At 37.0% G+C, this 24,494-nt stretch overlaps 1 protein-coding gene across 1 annotated transcript in view; it reads right to left on the minus strand.

Annotated features, from left to right (window-relative positions):
- Positions 1-24,494, minus strand: part of MYO3A (myosin IIIA) — a 242,248-nt gene that overhangs the window by 37,853 nt on the left and 179,901 nt on the right. Inside the window, exons 21-26 of the mRNA XM_032244076.1 lie at positions 17,706-17,785; positions 16,867-16,944; positions 14,158-14,363; positions 6,226-6,337; positions 3,515-3,677; positions 1,828-1,951 (exon numbers count right to left, since the gene is read on the minus strand). Coding sequence (XP_032099967.1) covers positions 1,828-1,951; positions 3,515-3,677; positions 6,226-6,337; positions 14,158-14,363; positions 16,867-16,944; positions 17,706-17,785 — 763 coding nt within the window. The remainder of the gene's footprint in view (positions 1-1,827; positions 1,952-3,514; positions 3,678-6,225; positions 6,338-14,157; positions 14,364-16,866; positions 16,945-17,705; positions 17,786-24,494) is intronic.

The raw sequence follows: 24,494 nt of genomic DNA on the forward strand, positions 1-24,494 counted from the left end.
AGCCCTTCAGAGCTTCAGCATGGGGAGGACTGGGGACCTTTTCTGACATCTGCTGGAGAGCCCTGCAGGCCTGGGCCTTTTTCCAGCTCCCTGCTGTGGAATTCTAGGTCACAGGTCAGGGGCTCTGTCAGGGAAGAGTTAAATGAAAACAAGGGATTCAGGTACCTGAGGGAAAAGGAAAGACAGAAGTGGGCTAGGTAGAGAGTGCTGGCCGGCAGATCTCTGTGTGTCAGGCCCACTTGCCTCTCTCTTCCCTAACCTTCCTTTCTCCAAGCTTCCCTTGACTTTCTGCCTGTACTTCTTTTATGTCTGATTTTATGATCCACCTCCTATGAGAGTTAGCCCAATAAATGTCAAATTCTCCATCCCCAGACCACAGAGATAACTTCTTACAATCATGTGCCCTGAAGTGGATCTTGTGTGCAGTAGATGCTTAGTAAATATCTGCTACATTGAAAGCTAATCCCTGGTACCCTCAGAAGAAAGGTGGTAGCAAATTGAACATCAGACTTTCTTATTAGATGTGATATCTACAAGTAGCAATTTCTAAAAGTAGTAAAATTAGTCCACCTTTCTTCTGTTTGCATCCAGTTTATATTTCTCTCAGCCTCCAGACTGAAGTATAGGAGTCACAGGTATCATCAAGCCTCCTGCTCCTGAGGCAGGCCTGCGATCTTTGGAAGTTTGCTTGACTGCTTTTTAGCCAGTAACAAAGAGAAACAAATCATTTGAATCCCCTCAGGCAAAGACCAAGCGCGCATATATTATATAGGTCTTAGAATACACAAAAACTTAAAACACCAAATGTCTTTATACTTCAGATAAACATTCCCGTTTTTCAAATAAGGAAATGAGGTTGGCCTGAGGGATTCAGGGAGGTGAGGTGAAGGTGAGGGGAAAAGGTAGCAGAGAAGCCATCTATGAGATCTATGAGACCACTATTGGCAGGAGAGAATAATAGCGGTGGGTGAAGAGAACATTAGATGTGGATGTGTGGGGAGAGAAGGAAGCCAGGAAGCCACCTCTTCTGTTTCATTCCTTCACCCTGTCTGGCCAGTTTTGATGTTAAAGACAAGGGGATTGGGGTTGGGGTTGGAATGATCTTTATCTGGATGACCATGTGCTCAGCTTGATCAATTCAAGTTTCACCAACTGGGCAAAATGTAAATACTTTTCCCTTTCCCTAACCACTACCAACCAAGGCAGGGTTCCCTTTTCCTTGCCCCCAGTTGTACTCTTTGTATATTTTTATAGCAGAGTTAAAACATTTTACAAGAGTAATGTGTTTGTCGATCATGTTTTTTTCCATAATACTGTAAGAAATTTGATAAGGATTTTGCCTCATGTATCTATGTGTCCCCACTGCCCAGCATATAGTCTGCTGAATAAATGAATAAGTGGTTTTCTAATATGCACTTGGAAGTATAGAGATGAAGCCTCAGAAGAAGGAAGGGCAGCTGGTGATTATGACATAGGGGTCAATGGCATATTGGCTATTAAAACCATTGGAATGAATGAGAGGGCCCAGTGACATATTTAGATGTGGATAAGGATTTAAGTGTGGGGAGAGGAGGACGTATTAGAGAAGGACACTCAGAATTAGGAGCAGAATTATAGAAAGCAATCTGGTAGAAGCCAAGGAAGAAAAATTTTGAGAAATAACTCCCAAATAGGTTAGAGAACACAAAAGTAGCAATTGGGTGTTCACTGACATTTGATGTGTCAGTATCAGGAACCTGACTAGTACAACTGTGAACATTATTCTATGGCCTTACAGATCTGAAAAATCTGTATGTTACAATGGTATAAGAATGAACATCATTATACCTTGTATTTTCAAAGTTTTTCTTGTAGTCAAACTCCTCATTGGAAGTCTGAATGGCTGTTACTGCTGTGTTTTTCATATTAACAATTTCTTTTCTTTGTTTCCTGACAAGGTGTCCTCTTGCAGCTGAAACACACAAAGACCATAGCAGTGTTAATCATAAGAAATAAAATTACTTTAATGAGTAAAAACGGTGGTTTTGACCATTGATATCAAAGAGGAAAATAAAATTAAAATGCCAAATAGAACAGGTTCACTTAAAAATGCAATTCATTAAGAAGATTCTTCTAGATGGCAAGCTATAACAATAATAAAGTATCTTTTATACTAAGAAGAGTATTAAAATGAAACCAAAATGATAGAGGTGAGCAAAGTTGATTGACAAAGTGTGCTCATTTGCTTAAAATTTAGTGATAATTAGTTTCCTTTTTTTTTTTTTTTGCCATGTGTTTTATATATTTTGGCCAGATATATTTCAGATTATTGGAATATATATTTCAGAATTCAGATTAATTTTTTTAAGTTTTAGAAAGTTAGTTCAGAGCAAATATATATTCTGTAACATTCTCTATGTCAGGACAGCACCCAACATGAATAGTTCTTTTGAAAAACAGAATATTTTTACTTAGTTGGATGAGTAAAGGACTGTAAATAACCTCACATCATATTGGTACATGTTTCACTGCCAAATGTGCTATAAAGAACCTGTTTATTAGAGCTTTATAAATTTTGAAACTGTAGATAAAGAATTAGAGTCCAAAGTACTGAGTTTGCATTTTGATTTCTCAGTGAGAAGCTAAGAGCTTAAAATACAAAAAGAGATGATGATGACTCATTGCTGATTGACAGAACGGGGATTGGAATGTTAATCTCTTGAATGTCAGTCAGCTACTCTGCCCACAATATTAGAGTTCTTCAGAATGCACGCTGCAAACCATCATGTGGATCATAAAATTGATGATGTGGGCCAAATCTAGTATCTAAAAATCAAATGGAATAAACTAGAATTAAAAATATCAGAATGCGGTGCTTGTAGTGTGTGTGTGTCAGGTTAAATAGCAAAATACATTTTTTTACTCTAAGTGTCCAGTCAAAAAATTCTGAAAGAGAGCATACTAAGCTGTGATAGGCTCTATCTAAATTTTGCTTCTTATGGAAAAATAGAAAGCAAAATCCAAAGTCTGTTAATACAGTCCAATAAATGTTTGTGAAGTAAAGTATGGTTATAAATTTATTTCCCTACAGTTAATAGAAATAAATGGATGCCCTTTAACAAAAAAAGATTTAAGTTGTCAAAAGTTATGGCAAGTGTAACCTTTGGAATAAAGTAGAAAAAATCTTATTGTCCAATGAATAATAATAATACGATTCTTGAGATCTGTAATTAATCATTTGCTATATCTTACACAATATGTCAATTGTGTTTCATTAATTCTTGACAGAAAAATTAAAAATTAAATTATTGAAGACAAAACATTTATTCAAATATTAAAAGTGTCAATTACTAAAACAATTTGACTTGGATTTAATATAGTGAAAGTATCAAGGCAACACAGTCTGGAATTAAACACAAAAGCTACATAAGAATTGGAGGTTTGCCTGTAAGAAATATCATAATACTGGATTTTTTGACCATATCTAAATGCAACACAATGCTTTGTTACACTCTAAGACAGTCCAAGAGATTACCTGACTGTATTATTATAGCGCTTTCTTTCCTTTTCTCCTGTATTTTTTGGTATCTTCTTGAACATAAGAATGCTCTGACACAAGCTTGAATCAAAATAAGCTTGTCAATAGCTTCCTTTCGCATTAGATTTAACTCTTCCACATGATAATATTTAAGGAACACCTGAAAAATTAAAATAAAATACAAAGAGCTATGGTACCCAGATGTGAAGCAGTTGTGTGCTATGCTTTGAAGAACAGAACACATTCTAAATTGCTTGAGATTTTGGAAATCACTGTCTTTTGCTTCTTTGCCATAGATGACATTATGACAGCACAGATTTTTATGCCTGAAGAAAACATTTCTTTGAGAAGAAACGCAGAAGGGAACAACCATACTGTTTATTTACAACAGGTAACTAGGTTTTGTTGGATGAGACAGTAAGAGTGGAGGATGTTGAACTCTTTTAGCAAAGTTTCTAGCATCGTATATTCTGGGCTAAGCTAATTTTTATGCTTTTTATTTTTTTAAAGGCGATTATGTTTCCCAAATTAAAAACGCCTTAACAAATCTAAGTATAGAGGACAGAACTATAGTTCTATTAGTTCATTCATCTAATGTTTATTGAGACCCGTTACAAGTATACATCTGCTGGGGATACAGAGATGAACAAGGCAGGGTCGCTGTCCTTTGGGGCTGGTGGTGTTGTCAGTGGAGAGAGTAAGGCAGAGAGAGAGCGCCAGGCAGATTTAATTAACAATGTTCTCACTGGACCCAAAGTCTGCCATGGAGAAAGGAGGGCTGACTTCTGATTATTCTAAAATCAACATCAGTTGGAGCAAGGGAGGAGCCTGACGGCTTGGTGTGTTCTCATCTAACATATCTCAGCTCTGTTCTCCCCTCCCCCAAGGAAATGAAAAGCTTGTTTCTTCATTTTTCTTTTAATGGCTAAATTTCCTAATAAAAGTCATCTCAAAGAGTTTATTGAATCCATCAAGAAAGTCACTTAAATTCAAATTTTATGGCTGAGTCATGAGACCTGATAACCCTGACTGTAGAATTCTCTTAGCGTTCCATTACTTAAAAGCTTGGCACCGTGGGCAAACACGTTAGTGTTGCAGGTTTGATTTAATTCAGTTTAATTTCTACAGGACTCTAGATGTTAATATATTTAATCCATTCTGCTGTTGACAATTCATTTAAAATTCAATCTGTTTAAAAAGGTCATCATTTCTTTTTGCATAGCATTAGAAATGTTCTATATTAATACTTTCTATCCATGTTAATGAGTTGGAAAAGGTGAAGTGGAAAAATACAAATAGCTTTAAAATGCTACCTAAATATCATGCAGAACTATAACTGCAAAAGGCCTTTTTACAAGTTAAAACTCCATTTGAAGTTAGGCATGTGTTTCAGATCATAAATCATGAGGTTTTAGCCTGATAAAATTCATCTTTTTGAAATTTATCACCTAAGAGAAAACGGTATGAATAAAATACTCATTTTTAATGCCCCAAATATCCCCTTACTAAACATCAAAGTAAATATGGATTACTGAATACATAGGACACTCAGTTCAAGGTAGATTAAAAAAAATCTCTTAAATTCTTACTGGGCTAATTTCTCATCTGAACATTATTAAAATTCTCTCCCACACCTCCTATACCCGAGACACAAATATTATAAATTTCTTTGCAAATGTGGAAGTTTGTTTGGGTTTACTTCTGTGGTGTGGCTGATAGTAGGTATTCTTGAACAGTCAATCTATGAGTATCTCTCGGCTTTAGATTGGCTCTTTTACCCATCCTCCCTCAGTGAAACATTTCATACCCACTTAAGATACATTCAGTGCACAATGGAACCCTGTTTATTTCCTGATCCCTATCCGGTAATGCTATGAGGATACCTGAGAAGACCAATGCATCCTTTCTCCAAACAGCGACCTGTCTTTCTTCCATATTCAAGATTGGTTATATTTTTTATTTTATTCTCTAAGGGATTAAATAAGCTAAGATTTCATAGGTTCTAAAAGCTAATATATAAACACATCATTGTCCAATACACATAGCAAGTCTAGTAATAATGGTGAATATTTTACTCCAGATAAATTTCAAGCTTATGATAGAAGCAGATCTGAGAATTAGGAAAAAAAAAAAAAAAAAAAAGGAAAACACAAATCTTATTTAGATCATTATGATTCTCTATAGATTTTTAACTATATGTAGTAGTGATAAACTAGAGAATATATATGTCTGTTTTCAATAGCATCTGAAATAAAGTACACTCATGTTTTATCCTTTTTTGATAAATATTCTAGGTAAATTTTTCTTGCATTTTTTTTTTTTTTTTTAATTTAAATGTAAACTTTTCTTTAGCGTCAGGTCTTAAGTTGCATAGGCTGGAGTGCAGTGGTGTCATCGGAGCTCACTGCAGCCTTGAACTCCTGCGCTCAAGCCATCCTCCCACTTCAGCCTTCTAAAGTGTTGGGATTACAGGTATGAGCTACCGTGCCCAGGCTTTTGTATTTCTTAAAAGAAACCTTTATGAAGAGCAAAAGTCTTTAATGTTGATGAAGAAGAAAATCCTTATGAGCTTATAAATTTACTTCACCTATTGTAAGCTACAGATTCTGTAACATAAAAAACCATACTTTCAAACATTGTAAAATGTTATAATTCTCACTGAATCCAGCATAATTATTATTTTACTGAAAATAACATGAAAACATTACTTTTGTTTTTCCAAGAGCCCAGTTATCAAGACCAGCATTTTCCAAAATTGTGGCACAGGTGTCAGGGCTCACGGGGGGCTCCTCGCTTGACTTGTAGCACAGAACATAGTACCTTGGAATGGAAAAAGGGGCTGGTTAGTATTGTATAAAGCTCCAAGGGGCTGGTTAGTATGGTATAAACCTCCAACATCTCTGTAGCCTGGTGGTTCCCGAATAACTTAGTGCAGGGGTGAGGAAGGGATGCCCAGAGGTGATGCAGAGAGGATTTTCAGGCACCCTCAGAACAACTTTGGAGTAGACCAAATTCCAAACTGATGCAAACCAGCCCAGTTTGGGCTCACTTTTTTCACTTTTGTTATCACCTTTCAAAACTTGATACTGAAATCCCCCTACAAGAACTCCATCACTCAAAAAAAAAAATAGCAGTTTTGATTTTGTTTTTTAGCTACAATTATCTGGAAACTAAAAGGTGTAGGACTGCAGTGGCAGGAAGCAGAAGAAATTATTTTTCACATTCCAATGTTAACAAAACTCTGGAAGCTGATCTTCAAATTGGGTGATGGAGCTTAATTCCACTGAAACTTTCCATCACTGTATATATGCCTTCCATCTTTGTTTTTCCTTGAGGGACACTATGTCTTCTGCTACAGTTTTTCTCTATTGGTTTAATCTATCCATAATTGAGGGAAAGAAAGAGGAAGGGCTAACGCAGGAAAGAACTGAAAGCAGGTCCCCAGGCTAAACCACAAGGCCTACTGGGGAAGGAGATTAATTAAACAAAGAAAATCCAATTTACACCAATCAATAATCTTGTGCAAAAAGACAGATTTCTAGAATTTTTAATACTCTTCTATTTTTAATTTATTAGTACAAGATTAGCCTGAAAGTCCAGTGCAAAGAAAGCAGCAAATTTTGGATTTCAAAAGACAGGCCCCAATATGTAGACAGCTGAGGTGGCACGGTGACATGAAGGGCAGAGTTCCACCCTTGACTCATTACCTGTATAAACTTGGACATATTACAATTAAGTATCACTTTCCTCATTTAAAAATGAGTCCAGAAATAAAACCTCTAAAATGAACGTATTTCAACTTCACTAATTTCAACTTCATTAAACCTGCAATGAAGTAGCTTCTGTTAGGCTCTTTGGAGAAGAACCTTGGTCTAGAATGGTCTAGAATGAAATGATCATAACTTTTGCTGTTTGTGCAAATAACCCCAGGGAGTGCCTATTAGCCACTAGGCCTGATCACTAACTCACACATGTATGTGTGGTGACCCAGTAGTGACTCCACATTCACAGCCTGTCCATCAACTCCTGTTTTTACTTCCTTCCAGAACCAGCCAGGGTCTCACAGTTCATTGCAGGAGCCACCCTTAGGCAGCCTCGCACCTTTCCCACTCCCATTTCTTTGTTGTGCACTCTCTGCAAACATGCATGCCTGGACCTGCCAATCATCTGCATCTCTGTCCTCCTGCCGGGCTTCAGAACACAGCCAAAGAAAATCTTCACAGCTGGCTTCCTCTAAATGTGTGGATTCCTGACTCAGTCAGGCTCACAAGAAAGCTCTGGATCCTGGCCACTTTCCTCTCTTCTTTCTCACAACAGCAACTTAATCTGTTCTGCTTTCTCCAAGTCTCCCAGCTGCGCCTGCCCTGCCTACCTCTCTCAGCAGACAAGCTTCCCTACTATACCACTAGAAGCCACCAGACTCACAATTCATAGGCTTCATCCCCAAATACAATTTCATTTGTCCACTATCAATTTTCCCTCCTCCTTCAAAGGAGATTTTCATCCTCTGTTTGCCTATGTTCTAGAGGCCATCTCCTCCTCTTCTTCTGTATATTTTCAATCTCATTTCTCTCTTCTAGCTTCCTCCATTTACAAAATGGATATTTGTTTGTTGTTACAAAGCAAACACCTTAAGCCTTGCTCATCTGTAGTGACTCCACATTCACAGCCTGTCCATCAACTCCTGTTTTCACTTCCTTCCAGAACCAGCCAGGATCTCATGATTCTGCTTCTCCCACTAACTTTGCAGATAAGTTGAAAGACTGTTTAAAATAACCGTCTCCACTTCCCATCACTCTTCAGCTCCTAGAATCTCATTTAATCACACAGCAACAAGGACTCTTATTTACGCATATAGGATCCAGGAGTGGTGAAATCTAACAGGTCCTTTTCCATCCTAATTCTAAGTGTTCTTTCTGTAGCACTTGTCGTTGTTGGCTGCTCTCTCTGTCTTGCTGTCTCCCAGGCTTTCACTTAATGTCCCATGCCTCTCCCCGTCCCTTTCAGTCTCCCTGTGTGCCCCATAGTTAAGGATTTAATGACTTGTTGCTTAAATGCTGGTGTTCTACAATGTTCCATTTTTTTCTAAGCCTCTGTCGGCATGCTTGGCTCCAGCTATTCCTGTATGTGGTGATTCCTAAATCTACACCATCAGCCCTAACTGTTGATATCAACAAGCCTAAACACATGCGTTTAGGGTTGATATCAACAGTTACGGCTGATGGTGTAGATTTAGGAATCACCACATACAGGAATATATGTACCTGCTCTACATTCCCATCTGGTTATTGCACAGAGACTTTAAACTCAGCGACATTCATCAGTTTGTCCTTTCTCTGCCATTTCCTGTCTCTGTGAATGATATCACCACTTTTTAACAGGCATTTGAGCTAGAAATCTGTGTGCCAGCCTACTCTTCCCTATTCTTCACTCTATGGATCTAACAAGTCTCTCTGAAATCCATTTCTTTCTCGAGATGCCTACTGCCATACCTCAATTAATTATCTCCTCCCTTCTCACCTAGACTTCTGCAATTGCCTCCCAACTAGTTACCTCTACTGTCACTCCCCCGCCCTGCCCCAGCCATTGTCCACAGCTCTGTCTGAATTATTTTTTTTTTAATGAAAATCTGATCATGTCATTTCCTGACTCAAAAAGTCTCTATGGATGTCCCAAGTTCTAAGCTAGAATGGTAAAATCAGGTGCTTTCAAAGTCTATGCAGATACCATAAATATGCAAGCCTGGGAGCAGTGGGAATGTAGGAGATGGAAAGGTTACACCTGCCAAAAAGCATTTGCTTTAAATTGTTTGCCACATGTGATTACTAGCATGCAAGCTCCCTTCTGTCCTATATCCCTGCCTGCCTTTCTAGCCTCCTCTTTGCTATTTTCCATGGCATTCCAAGTTCTAGTCATGAAAGTTACTTAAAATTGTGCTGGTGGGCCATGTTTGCTCATGCTTCTATGCTTTCGTATGTGTTACTATGCTTGCGCACCTTTTTATCCCACTCCTAGTTTCCTTAAGGAAGGCCTACTTTTTCAATATTCTAAAAACTCTCTTCGATGTATCTTCAATGAACAGACTAACTGGATTAACTGAAATTCTCTTTTCTTGTGTGAAACACACCGACTGAGGTCGGCTGGCAGTTCTCGCTAGTGTGCCCATGCATGTGTGTTTGTTCTCACTGGATGAGCTGTGTTTGCTCCAAACCTGTTTATGCCAGTTGTATTTGGTGTGACACAATTCAAATAAGTATCAGGTTGAAATCTAAGTGAGGAAAGCCCGAGGATTGTTTCTACAAACTGCATCAAATGCTTTGATAAGACCTTGTAAAAAACCATGAAATTAAACATGGATGAAGCAATTACAAAGCATTGAGGAAAATCATAAGAATCAAGAAATATTCAGCCCTGTGATTGTTTCACAAGTATCTTTAATATCTTGCTTCACTCCAAGAAATGTTAACTGGAAATCATAAATAAGAGATTACGCATAGTTTATGTAAAAAAGCCAATAAACTATGGTTAATAGATGTGTAATCAAAGAAAAAATTAAGTCTTTATCAAAAGACTAAAAAACAAACTTATGTTGATGTTGTAAGTTAAAATATTTATGGTGTGTTTTTATGTATTACTTTTATTGCTCTCTGCTTTATCAGAATTTCTACTACAATGTAAACCATCCTTCCATTATGCTCTCAGAGTATCTTGTTCATATTTTCATTAAAATACCTGGTCTTCTTTCATTAATTTGAAAAATATTTGAGCACCTACTATTTATTTGCCAGGCACCATCCTGGTGCTTCAGACACAGTAGTAAACACAGGATACCTACACTCTTTCTGCCTGCAGCTGACTTTATTACACTGTATGATAAAGCAGATTTTTACAGCTCTGGTCTGTGAGTTTCTTAATGTCAGGGGCTCTTCCAATAATTTGGATCCTTCATCTTTCAATTAAGATTTGAACTTGTCTTTAGTTCAAGGACTGGAACACATTTTGTCTCTCAAATAAATGTTTGCCGAATATATAATGTACTATTGCTGGGACTTGTGGAAATAAACACTTAGGTAAACCAGATGTGCTTATGGAGAGCATCCCTGAGGCCACTGTAAGTCAGAGGTAATTTTGGGAGCTTGAGACCGCGGCAAAAAGAGTAATAAAAATAATTACAGCTAATATGTATTGATGACACCTGGTTCTATCAACAAACTCCATATATATTATTTCGCCTAATAGTTATAAACACATATATAAAGTAGATATTGTTATTATCATCCCTATTTGCAGGACATTGAAGCTTGAAGCTTATAGAACTCAAGTAACTTGAATAAGGCCACAGATTTACTAAGCGGCAGAGTTGGGATTCAAACCTGGGTTTGCTCACTTCAAAGCATGGTACTTATCTACTCCACCATACTACTGCCTTCAGTAAGTTCTGGTTGTATTAGAGCTCTAGTAGCCAAACCATTATGTACAGGTGCTTAGTAGGAAAATGGAGCCAAGTTAAGTGGCTGGCTTGTTAGCATAAGGGTTCCTTTGAAATAGCTACAATAAAAAAACCCAGTGTCTTGTGTAAAGTTCACATTGTATATCTTTCCTTAAGATTGTTTATTTATTATAGAACAGAAGAATTTATCTACAATAGAACAAAGGATCTGGGGAATTTCGCATCCTATGCAGAGGGTTAGCAGTTCTATTTACACCCCCACAGGACCTCTGAAAATTGCTCTGCCTTCCTAAGAGTTTAGGCCAATTTGGATGACAACTTTCAAATTAGTGACACAGAAAAGGTTTAGGCTTTTATTCCTGAAACTTCCTGTATTTAGAACAGCTATTCACATGTTCTGTATACACTTAGTTTTATCCCTTTCTCTTTATTTATTGTGTAGCAATTTGCTATTCTATAATAGCACAATAATTATAAATATGTTTAAGAATTCATTCTCATTTCTGACATTTGAACTACAATATCATTAAGAAAATAGGTGTTTTTTGTCTTATTATGGTCTATATTGTAAAACTATGGCTGTTTTTCTAGCTATAAGATTAGGCTGGCATTCAAGGTTTTCTCTTCATAATTTTAACGCCATTTTTTTTCACATTATCTTCTGTCACTTCACCAGTGCAAGGCCCACTCTACCAACCCAACCCATTTCAAGTCCTGTTAGCTTTTGGTACACCAACATGTACACCAAGAAAAATCCTCTGCTTTCTTCACAGCTGCACACACCATCAGGTCCCAGTTTGAGTCCTTCTTATTTTTTATTTTTCATTTTTTCAGAGATAGAGTCTCGCTGTGTCACCCAGGCTGGAGTTGAGTTCAGTGGAGTGGTCTGAACAGAGCTCACTGTAGCCTTGAACTCTTGGGCTCAAGTGATCCTCCTGCCTCAGACTCCTGAGTAGCTAAGACTACAAGCATGGGCTACCGCATTCAGTTAATTAAAAAAAATTTTTTTAAGAGATGAGGTCTTGCTACATTTGCTACATTGTCCAGGCTGGTCTCGAACTCCTGGCCTCAAATGATCCTTCTGCTTTACTGGAATGCCTCTTCTTTATATCCTCTCTCATCAGCCTTCCTGGAGATGCTCTTCCTTCCCTTGAACTCTCATACTGTGTATATAATTCTCTCAGACCTTGGCATTTATTACCTCGCATTGCTTGTTAACTCTCCATGTCTGTGGCTCTAGTAATTCTAACTGAACTGTCCATTCTTGAAGATCAAGCCAGTTCTAAAATTCAGTGTCTCCCATAGTGCTTAGTATGGTGCCTTATACATTTTAAAAAATCACTGAAATTTAAGAGTACTTATATTAATATTATACTCATAATATCTATATTACTATATAAGCAAGTTAAAGATTTACGTTTTTTCTAAAACATGAAGTGGGAAGGTTGAATTTTAATTTGAAATTTGAAACTCCTTTGTATCTAGTATTTTTGGGTTACCTGGTTTCATGAGCAGAATGGAGAATTTATCTATTATCCAATAATAAATTCCATTATTATTTCTTTTTTTTAAAAAAATTTTTAATAATTTTAGTAAAAACAGACGGGATTTCACCATGTTGGTCAGGCTGGTCTTGAACTCCTGACCTCAGGTGATCTGCCCGCCTTGGCCTCCAAAGTGTTTGGATTACAGGCGTGAGCCACCATGCCTGGCCTCATTATTTTTTATTTGTTAGCTTTGGATATAAAATTGGGTCTGATCTGTAGGAAGTAATGTCAATAATTAGCTGCTAATTAGATTTATGGACTCTAAACTTGAGGTTTTAGTTTGTCTTAAACTACTATAAGGGTTGGCCAATACAAAAGTCACTATATTTAAGTAATTTTGATCTCTATCATGAAAAAGGTAGTAGAGTTTTCTTGATTTCAAGACATTCCAAATAAATAATCCCAGGTCTCTAAAGAAAAACAAAATCAAGAACTACCACAAATTTGCTGAATGTATGAAAATTAGCAGAAATAATTGGAATTCACATTACATATAGAAAGAGTCTTGGTTCCCCAAGAAAAAGAATGCCTGGTAAAATGCATAAAATCTTTTGGAAGAGAAGAGGAAAATTAGAAATCAAATGTGGTGTACAATCACAAAACAAGGCTTTGTTTTGCTCTTAATAGTAATTTACATACTTTGAAAAAGGATGAAAAACGTTACAAATGGGACTTCCTCAAATACTGGGTTTCACCTAAAAATTTTAATAGACTTTGTCTTTAAAAATTGAAATTTTATTATGTTTAATGACCAAAGGAAATAATAGAATCAAAAAATATAAAAATATTAAATATATAAGATATTGAACCTTTACATTACTACTGTATTACCCAATAAAATATATTTAATATATAGCTCAATTTATTTTATATTAATCTCAAATATTAAAAAGAACTCATTATACCAAATGATTAAAAAAATTATGTTAGCTTTTAAAATTGACAAATAAACCTAATTGTTTCATCTTCCAAATCACCGTTAGAGACTATATCTCATTTAATCATTATAAGGATCCTATCAGGTAGTTAATGGCAGATTTAGTAGGTGAGGAAAGTGAAGTTAAGTATAGGCCAGGGTTTCTCAACCTCAGCACTGTTGAGGTATGGGGCTGGACAATTCTTTGTGGTGGGGGGGCTGCCCTGTAAATTGTAGAATGGTTGTTTAACAGCATTCCCAGGACTCTACCCATTAGAGGTCAGTAGCATATACCCATGCCCCTTCACTACACAAGTGTGACAGCCAAAAATATCTGCAGACATTCCCAAGTGTCTTTTGAGGGGCAAAATCTCTCCCAGTTGAGAATCAGTGGTATAGGCCCACAGTCACATAGCAAGTGGCAGAGCTAGGGCAAGAACCCAGATTCTCCAACTCCTCAGTACAGAAGCTCAGGCCTCTGGATCATGCTGCCTGTACCACATTGGACCACATGTGTCCTATACCACATAGTACCACCCAGCTGTCCACAGAGTCTTTCAGCCTCAGTTAATAGCTACCTTCTTTTTTCAACACATAATCATTTGCATGAAAAAAATGCCTCCCTCTTCGACCTCTAAATATTTTTCATATTTTGTTTCTTATAATTCTTCTGAATAAATTTTTACATAAACTGAACAACAGATACTGAAAAAAGAAATCCACATACCGCTTTATAAAGTTAGCAAAAAGTATTCGATGGGAGAATCCTAGCCTTCGAATTCTCGCTGTTTCCAGAATTCCTGTGTACCGAAGCTGTAGTAGAACTTTCTCTTTGTCATATTTTCTTGCCTGACGTTCATTATTTGGCTTGATGCAACGGACAAAATGAGGTTGGCCTACCACCATTTTAGATAACAAATCCATCAGGGAATACTATAATATGCAACAAAAATAAATTTCCCAATGCATACAAAAACTTAAGAGCTTGCAGATCTTTCTTTTTACAAAAGAAACATTTGAAAAATGAATGTTATAAATGCTCGCATTATTCACAGTAAATGGAGGGAAATCTGTTTTAATGAACATTTTACTGATGGTATAGTTTAAAAAATACAGATTTACTTACAAAAATTTAGAGGCAATAACTAGAAATTTAGCTATTAAAAGTTTGCTTATAAACCATTAACGCAACTTTAATTAACAGATAAAACTATTTTTGATGTAGTTTGTAAGGAATTATATACTCTCAGGCTAACCTGTCAAATTATAATATTATACATTCTGGTTAATCCTGCTTATATATTAATTTCCTCGTCCAACTCTCTCTTTATGGAAGGTAAAAATGGGAATACTTTATAACACACACTGGAGCTTATTGGAGGGTGAAGGGTGGAAGGAGGGAGAGGATCAGGAAAAATAACTAATGGGTACTGGGCTTAATACCTGCAGACGAAATAATCTGTACAACAAACCCTCATGACACAACTTCACCTATGTAACCAAACTGCATGTTTACCCCTGAACTTAAAGTAAATTAAAAAGGGGAATACTTTAATTCCTGTTAGGATCATCTCTTAAAGTAAGGACAGAAAAGTTAATAGAGTTTAATATATAGGACATAGATATAAGCAAAGTAATAGCCAATTAAATATTTTCATCAGTTCTAATTTGATCGTTTTCTTATTTATTTTTAGAGAATTTTTAAAAATCACATAAATATGAAACTGTGTTCTATACCAATATCTTTTTAAAACAGTAGCCAATTACTAGACAAGTAAGTATAACATATTAGGATAATCAACTAAAAATGGAATCCCAGAAAGCTAGTATTTCCATGACCAGGATCACATTTATTGGCGAGGTAATGTATGGACACAAATAGCCATTGACAGCTGGATCCCCTTTAATGTTGGAAATGTAAAAGCCTGCGGTCACAAAGCCAGTGCAAAACAAATGCTGAAATTGGCAACTAAGAAATTGGGCAGTGAGACTCAGATGTGATCTTCTCCAACAGCTGGGCCTGCCACTTTGGAGTCTTTTTCATTACATTTATCTGTAAATCATCATTCCTTTAGTCATGCAAACATCTGCCAGGTACTGGTGATACAGGGGTGACGCTGAGCAGGAGCTTCCTGCAATTTAGTCGCTGGTTTTTCTGAAGGCCTAAAGTATAATGTTACACTGTGTTCAGTCTTCTCTGCAGAATGAAAAATAGCTTTAAAAACACACTACGTGTTGTGTAGAATTATTTTCTGTCAATTCTCACTTCAGCCTGAAGATTAAAATGATTTCATGAACTAATCTGGTTTAAACATACATACGGTGTTTGATGCCAACAACAGTGTTATCATAATGGTCTTGGGTAACTCATTTTAAAAAAGGAAACAATCTGGCTGTAAATATGTTCAGTGATTCACCTGTGCTGCATTTCTGATGTAAAGTGAAATGTTACCAGCAGCAAACCTCAGGTATTAAGCATATGAATGTACTAGGCACTACTCAAAGTGAGTACATATGCATTCAAATATGTACTTAAAGATGATTAAGTACACACTATCTATCTTCTATGAGCTTAGGACTTAAAAATATTTAGTAAAAGTATTCATGTATTTTTTAAAGAACTTTATGTTTCTGCTAGAGAATTGGATATATTTGATGAACATTTTATAGTAAATTTAATCTAATTTCCTCCACCTCCTCCACATTAAATTACATAAGTAATAAATCTAAGTTTTAGTGGTATTTTCTTCATTTTCATTGGCTGGTTAATAGGATTTTTTCAGAATAGATAAACAATAACTGGAACCAATAATAAGGGAAGGGCTATCTAGAGCACAGAGAAAATTAAAAAAAAAAAAAAACTTTTTTTTTTTTCTTTTTTCCCATATTGCTCAAGGAAGGAAGGTTGCCTTGATCCTATGCTAAGCACCGTCCCGTAGCATGTTACCGCATCTTCCTGATGACTCTTCCCTTTGACCCATTCCTACACAGGATCTATTTTCCTTTTGAGGTTTTTAGCTTAGCTCTGTACATTCAGTGTGATATGAAATGGAGAAGGATGCTCAGCCTTGCCCTACCTTTCTATTCTAAAATCACTTACAAGGGGGAAGGAGAAGTGGTAGTTATCATAGCATAGAATTAAAAATCCTTTTAGGTTTTATTCTAGTGGAAATGCATTCTGTTTTATGGACAAATTTTAATCAAGGTATAGACTTTCATTAAGATTGACCTGGGATATAATAATTTCACAGATAGAATATAAAAATAAACCAATCCACAGATTTTGAAGGTAGATGCTAACGTAACCTGTCTCTAACAAATAGTAAATGGAATACAGTAAACATTCTCTTTTGCTAGTGTTACTGTCTTTTGATCTATCACTCATTTAGAATAAATAGCACTGCTAAGCACAATACAGCATAGTTTAATATCTTACTCTAAAATATGATGCAACTGTTTGTGTTTTCATGTTGGTTGTCTCTCTGGCATGACGTGTGGCTTCTCCAGTGTCGCCCTAAAAGGACCAAGGAAAACAGTGATGCTTTATACTTTATGATCCACAGGGAGCATGTGGCATTTTCCTTCAGGCTATCTTAATTTATGCATTCAAATATGTAAAACAGCAAAATGTTTATATTCTTCCTTTAGGTAATTATTTGTCAGTCTCATTGGAATTTTAATTGGTCTTATGTAGACTCTGAATTTAAAACTAGCTAAGAAGGGCTGGGCACAGGGGCTCACGCCTGTAATCCCAGCACTTTGCAAATCCGAGGCAGGCGAATCATTTGAGGTTTGGAGTTTGAGATAGGCCTGGCCAATATGGTGAAACTCTGGCTCTACTAAAAATACAAAAATGAGCCAGGCGTGGGTGCCTGTAATCTCAGCTACTCGGGAAGCTGAGGCAGGAGAATCACTTGAGCCCAGGAGGCAGAGGTTGCAGTGAGCCGAGATTGTGCCATTGCACTCCAGCCTGGGTGACACAGTGAGACTCCAGTCTCAAAACAAACAAATACACAAACAACAAACAAAAACAAAAAATCCCCCCAAAAACTAGCTAAAAAAGAAGAGTTAGAAATATTAATATATCAGAAATGCCTGATTATTTTAGCCCCTAGCAGTAACATGAACATAACATAAATATCTATTCAAACAGAAAAGCAAGATCAAAGGAAGAAAAATTAAATGAAGGTGTTGACTTTGAGAAGCACATAAATATTGCCATTGTACAGGTTAGATTCTTAGACTCACTGACAAGAAAAAAATGCATCTTCTTACCTTTGCCAGATTGATTAATTTTTCTGAAGTCTTCATTTGATAGTTTATAACATTTTTAGTTTTAGAATGTGGCAGATTACCTATGGGAATGTAGAAAAAACTTAATATACCTTTTAGAATCCTTAATGGCTAGATGATTTTTCCCATTTACTTACATGTTAAAATAACTATTGTTAATACTACAATAGTCATACTCACATGTTTGGTTAACTATTTATGAAGGAACTTAGGAATAAAAAAATATGTGAAAATTTACAGCAAAAGTTCAGAAATAAATTATCTAGCTTGGAAAACAGAAAATGCAGAGGTAAGTGTTGGGTTTCCTTTCAATTGCCAGAAGGCTTGAGATGATTGTGATGGAGGGAACAGTTTGCTTCTTATACTTTTGTGTAATAAATGGCATCTGAGATTTTCTTTAATGAAAGCTAAGCTTTACAATGGGCCTGAAGAATCATATGAATCATCAATTTGCATAAGATGGTTATAAGCAAATCAACTATGGTTGGAGGTAATGGCCTTTTACAATCTAACTTTCAGAAACATGTGCTTCATTCTAGGGACTACTCAAATGCACACAATCCAAAGCAGTGAAAAAATTATGGCCTGAGGGGCCAGAAAGACTTGGCTTTGAATTCCAGGTATAGTACTTTAACTGTGTTGCCTTTGGATCATTTACTTAGTCTCTGATCTGCACCCAGAATCCATAAAATGGGAATAATGGTGATTACTTCACAGAGTTTAGATGAAATGTGATAATATCTCTGGCACACAAAGACCGCTGAAATGCACTAAGAACCAATCAACCCACAGTCCAAGAGTTTATTATCCTAATAGTTTGCAAAATATTTCCAAAATGCAGTAGCAATTCAGAAAGATTATTTCTTGTCTCTCTCCTTCTTTTAGGTGATAAATAGAGGCTAAATGTTTTTGGCAAATCTTTCCCATTCTTTATGGTTGCAAAAGACTGTCCTGAGATGGTGCAGGAAGAAATCGTGCTGGGGGCATGCCTGGCAGTGCCTTCATTCTGTTTCCTCCCTTCCCTCCGAACTCCAGGGGAAGGGCTGAGACAGGTGTGTGCAACAGCTTCCATGCTGGGCTTGCCCTGCACACTGCCCTGTTCACTTTTCAAATGTGAAACTTACTGACTATAAAGTGGACAGACAGAAACAGATGATCTTTAGAGTAGCAGTTTCAAGAATTTTGCTTAAATTCATTTATGTAGATCAACAGGAACTAAAATTAGCATAGACCTTAATTTCAGAAATATATCCATTTTGGTTTTTATAGTTCACATAATGAACAAATGTGTGATAAACCCAACTAATGATGTGAGCTGCAAGGAACTGTGGTGTACTTTCCCTTAAAAATGGCTGAACTATATGTCATATGTGAAGTCATAGATGCAAAGGGCCATGGTTATTTTAGAATCTTGAAGACAGCATAATATAGAACTGAAAAACTCTAATTCTAACACTTTCCATTTAGAAACCTTAGGAAAGCTGCTCAACACTTCTAAGCCTTAATGTCTTATTTGTAAAAAAAAGTAGTGCCTCCTTATTATGTTGTTGTTAGGAGCAATTGAAGGTGCTTAGAATGATGCCTGGCACATAATAGATAACACAGTTGTCTATGATTATTATTATGTGTTTGCACATCTGGGTGAATATAAAATCTATATGTCTTTGCTATCTCTGAGACTCTGAGTTTATTGAAACACACTCGACTATCAAGTTCTTCTCTTCTCACCAGCCAACCAGACACTGGTCTGCTGATAGTCAAGCAACACAACATAGTATCTAGAACCTGCCTGCATATTTTATAAGGGGGAAAAACATGGAGTTAGATGCATAGATGCTGTTGGTGCATATGGAAAGGGAGGGCAATTATCAAAGTCGAAAGTAATGACTTTTGCTTGTGGACCAGATGAAGTAACACAGACTAGATTAACTTTCCCACCCCAAACAACTAAAAAGACATACAAAATGGAAAACAGGTTTTACACATTGCGTGTCAAGCATTGTAAGGACATTGATCCCTAAGAGAAGGAAGACCAATGGGGTGAGCCCTCTGATTGTGCCAGCTTTCTTCTTGGAGAGGTGTCAGCCTGAAATGCAGGGAGTGAGGGAACTTAAGTAAAGCCTGGGAAAATAAGCAGATATAACCAACAGAAAACAAATGGCAAGATCATAAGAGTCAAATCCAACCATATTACTAATCATATTAAATGTAAATAGTCTCACAATTGAAAGGCAGACATTGTCAGACTGGATTAAAAAAAAAAAAAAACAAGACCCAGCTACGTGCTGTTTAGAAAAACCCTACTTTGAATATAAAAAACAAAAATAAGTTGAAATTAAGAGTATGGAAAAACATACTCCAGCCACTAATCATAAGAGAGCTGGAGTCTCTATATTAATGACAGGCAAAGTAGATTTCAGAACAAACAATACTGTCAAGGATGAAAAGGGTCATTACATAATAACAAAGGAGTCAATCTGTCAAGAAGACATAACAATTTAAAATGTTTATGTACCTAACAATATAGTTTAAAAATACATAAGTTTCATAAGTGAAGGAAAAATAAAATCCTTTGGGAACATGCAAATACTCAGAGATTTCGTCACCATCAGGCCAGCTCTACAAGAGCTCCTGAAAGAGGCTCTACACATATAAAGGAACAACAAGTACCAGCTCAACTAAAGGGCAAAACACCCAGCTAGCACCAAAATGGCAGTATCAAATTCACACATAACAATATTAACCCTAAATGTAAATGGACTAAATGCCCCAATCAAAAGACACAGACTGGCAAATTGGATAAAAAGACAAAACCCATCGGTGTGCTGTAACCAGGAAACCCAACTCACATGCAGGGATACACAAAGGCTCAAAATAAAGGGATGGAGGAAGATTTACCAAGCAAATGGAGAGCAAAAAAAAGTTGCAATTCTCATCTCTGATAAATTAGACTTTAAAGCAATAAAGATCATAAGAGACAAAGGGGGACATTACATAATGGTAAAAGGATCAATGCAACAAGAAGAGCTAACGATCCTAAATATATACGCACCCAATACAGGAGCACCCAGATACATAAGGCAAGTTCTTAATGACTTACAAAGAGACTCAGACTCCCACACAATAACAGTGGGAGACTTTAACACCCCATTGTCAACATTAGACAGATCAACCAGACAGAAAATTAACAAGGATATCCAGGACTTGAACTCAGACCTGGAACAAGCTAACCTAATAGACATTTACAGAACTCTCCACCCCAAAGCCACAGAATATACATTCTTCTCAGCACCACATCACACCTACTCTAAAACTGACCACATAATTGGGAGTAAATCACCCCTCAGCAAATGCAAAAGAACGGAGATCGTAACAAACAGTCTCTCAGACCACAGTGCAATCAAGTTAGAACTCAGACTTCAAAAACAAACCCAAAACCGCACAGCTTCATGGAAACTGAACAACTTGCTCTTGAATGTTGACTGGATAAACAATGAAATGAAGACAGAAATAAAGATGTTCTTCGAAACCAACGAGAATGAAGACACAACTTACCAGAATCTCTGGGACACCTTTAAAGCAGTCTCTAGAGGAAAATATATAGCAATAAGTGCCCACATGAGAAGCAAGGAGAGATCAAAAATTGATACCCTATCGTCAAAACTGAAAGAGCTAGAGGAGCAAGATCAAAAAAACTCAAAGTCTAGCAGAAGACAAGAAATAGCTAAGATCAGAGCAGAACTGAAGGAGATAGAGACACAAAAAACTCTTCAAAAAATCAATAAATCCAGGAGCTGATTTTTTGAAAAGATCAACAAAATAGACAGACCACTAGCCAGATTAATAAAAAAGAAAAGAGAGAATAACCAAATTGATGCAATAAAAAACGATCAAGGGGATATCACCACAGATTCCACAGAAATTCAAACCATCATCAGAGACTATTACAAACAACTCTATGCACACAAACTAATAAACCTGGAAGAAATGGATAAATTCCTGGACACTTGCCTCCTGCCAAGCCTAAACCAGGAAGAAGCCGAAACCCTGAACAGACCCATAACAAGGTCTGAAGTTGAGGTAGCAATTAAGAGCTTACCACCTAAAAAAAGCCCAGGTCCAGATGGGTTCACAGCTGTATTCTACCAGACGTACAAAGAGGAGCTGGTACCATTCCTTCTGAAACTATTCCGAACAATACAAAAAGAGGGAATTCTTCCCAAATCATTTTATGACACCAACATCATCCTGATTCCAAAACCCGGCAGAGACTCAACAAGAAAAGAAAACTTCAGGCCAATATCCATGATGAACATAGATGCAAAAATCTTCAATAAAATACTGACAAGCCGATTGCAACAGCACATCAAAAAGCTTATCCACCATGATCAAGTAGGCTTCATCCCGGGGATGCAAGGATGATTCAACATACGCAAGTCTATAAACGTAATTCACCACATACACAGATCCAAAGACAAAAACCACATGATTATCTCAATTGATGCAGAGAAGGCCTTTGACAAAATTCAACAGCCCTTTATGCTAAAAACCCTCAATAAGCTAGGTATCGATGGATCATATCTCAAAATAATAAAAGCTATTTATGACAAACCAACAGCTAATATCATACTGAATGGGCAAAAACTGGAAGCATTCCCCTTGAAATGTGGCACCAGACAAGGATGCCCTCTCTCACCACTGCTATTCAATATAGTGTTAGAAGTTCTAGCCAGAGCACTCAGGCAAGAAAAAGAAATAAAGGGCATTCAAATAGGAAAGGAGGAAGTCAAATTGTCTCTATTTGCAGACAACATGATTGTATATCTAGAAGACCCCATCGTCTCAGCCCCAAACCTCCTGAAACTGATAAGCAAGTTCAGCAAAGTCTCAGGATACAAAATCAATGTGCAAAAATCACATGCATTTCTATACACCAATAACAGACTTAAAGAGAGCCAAATCAAGAACAAACTTCCGTTCACAATTGCCACAAAGAGAATAAAATACCTAGGAATACAACTAACAAGGAACGTAAAGGACTTCTTCAAGGAGAACTACAAGCCACTGCTCAACAAAATAAGACAGGACACAAACAGATGGAGAAACATTCCATGTTCATGGTTAAGAAGAATCAATATCGTGAAAATGGCCATACTGCCCAAAGTAATTTACAGATTCAATGCTATCCCCATCAAGCTACCAATGACCTTCTTTGCAGAACTGGAAAAAAACGCCTTAAGCTTCATATGGAACGAAAAGAGAGCCCGCATAGCCAAGTCAATTCTAAGCAAAAAGAACAAAGCAGGGGGCATCACACTACCGGACTTCAAACTATACTACAAGGCTACAGTAATCAAAACAGCATGGTACTGGTACCAAAACAGAGATATAGACCAATGGAACAGAACAGAGGTCTCGGAGGCAACACAACATATCTACAGCCATCTGATCTTTGACAAACCAGACAAAAACAAGCAATGGGGAAAGGATTCCCTGTTCAATAAATGGTGTTGGGAAAGCTGGCTAGCCATGTGCAGAAAGCAGAAACTGGACCCCTTCCTGACACCTTACACTAAAATTAACTCCAGATGGATTAAAGACTTAAACATAAGACCTAACACCATAAAAACCCTAGAAGAAAATCTAGGCAAAACCATTCAGGACATAGGTGTAGGCAAGGACTTCATGACCAAAACACCGAAAGCATTGACAACAAAAGCCAAAATAGACAAATGGAACCTAATCAAACTCCACAGCTTCTGCACAGCAAAAGAAACAATCATTAGAGTGAATCGGCAACCAACAGAATGGGAAAAAATTTTTGCAGTTTACCCATCTGACAAAGGGCTGATATCCAGAATTTACAAAGAACTAAAACAGATTTACAAGAAAAAAACTTAACAGGCCCATTCAAAAGTGGGCAAAGGATATGAACAGACACTTTACAAAAGAAGACATACATGAGGCCAACAAACATATGAAAAAATGCTCATCATCACTGGTCATCAGAGAAATGCAAATCAAAACAACATTGAGATACCATCTCACGCCAGTTAGAATGGCGATCATTAAAAAATCTGGAGACAACAGATGCTGGAGAGGATGTGGAGAAATAGGAACACTTTTACACTGTTGGTGGGAGTGTAAATTAGTTCAACCATTGTGGAAGACAGTGTGGCGATTCCTCAAGGACCTAGAAATAGAAATTCCATTTCACCCAGCAATCCCATTACTGGGTATATATCCAAAGGATTACAAATCGTTCTACTATAAGGACACATGCACATGAATGTTCATTGCAGCACTGTTTACAATAGCAAAGACCTGGAACCAACCCAAATGCCCATCGACGATAGACTGGATAGGGAAAATGTGGCACATATACACCATGGAATATTATGCAGCCATAAAAAACGATGAGTTTGGGTCCTTTGTAGGGATATGGATGAACCTGGAAACCATCATTCTCAGCAAACTGACAGAAGAGCAGAAGATCAAACAACACATGTTCTCACTCATAGGCGGGTGTTGAACAATGAGAACACATGGACACAGGGAGGGGAGCACTACACACTGGGGTCAGTTGGGGGGAAATAGAGGAGGGACGGTGGGGGGTGGGGAGCAGGGGAGAGATAGCAAGGGGATAAATGCCAGATGTAGGTGATGGGGAGGAAGGCAGCAAATCACACTGCCACGTGTGTACCTATGCAACAATTTTGCATGTTCTTCATATGTACCCCAAAACCTAAAATGCAATAAAATAAATGGGAA

Source organism: Sapajus apella, unplaced genomic scaffold (assembly GCF_009761245.1).
Source record: "Sapajus apella isolate SASKATOON/1434 unplaced genomic scaffold, GSC_monkey_1.0 scaffold53, whole genome shotgun sequence".
Classification (NCBI taxonomy): Eukaryota; Metazoa; Chordata; class Mammalia; order Primates; family Cebidae; genus Sapajus; species Sapajus apella.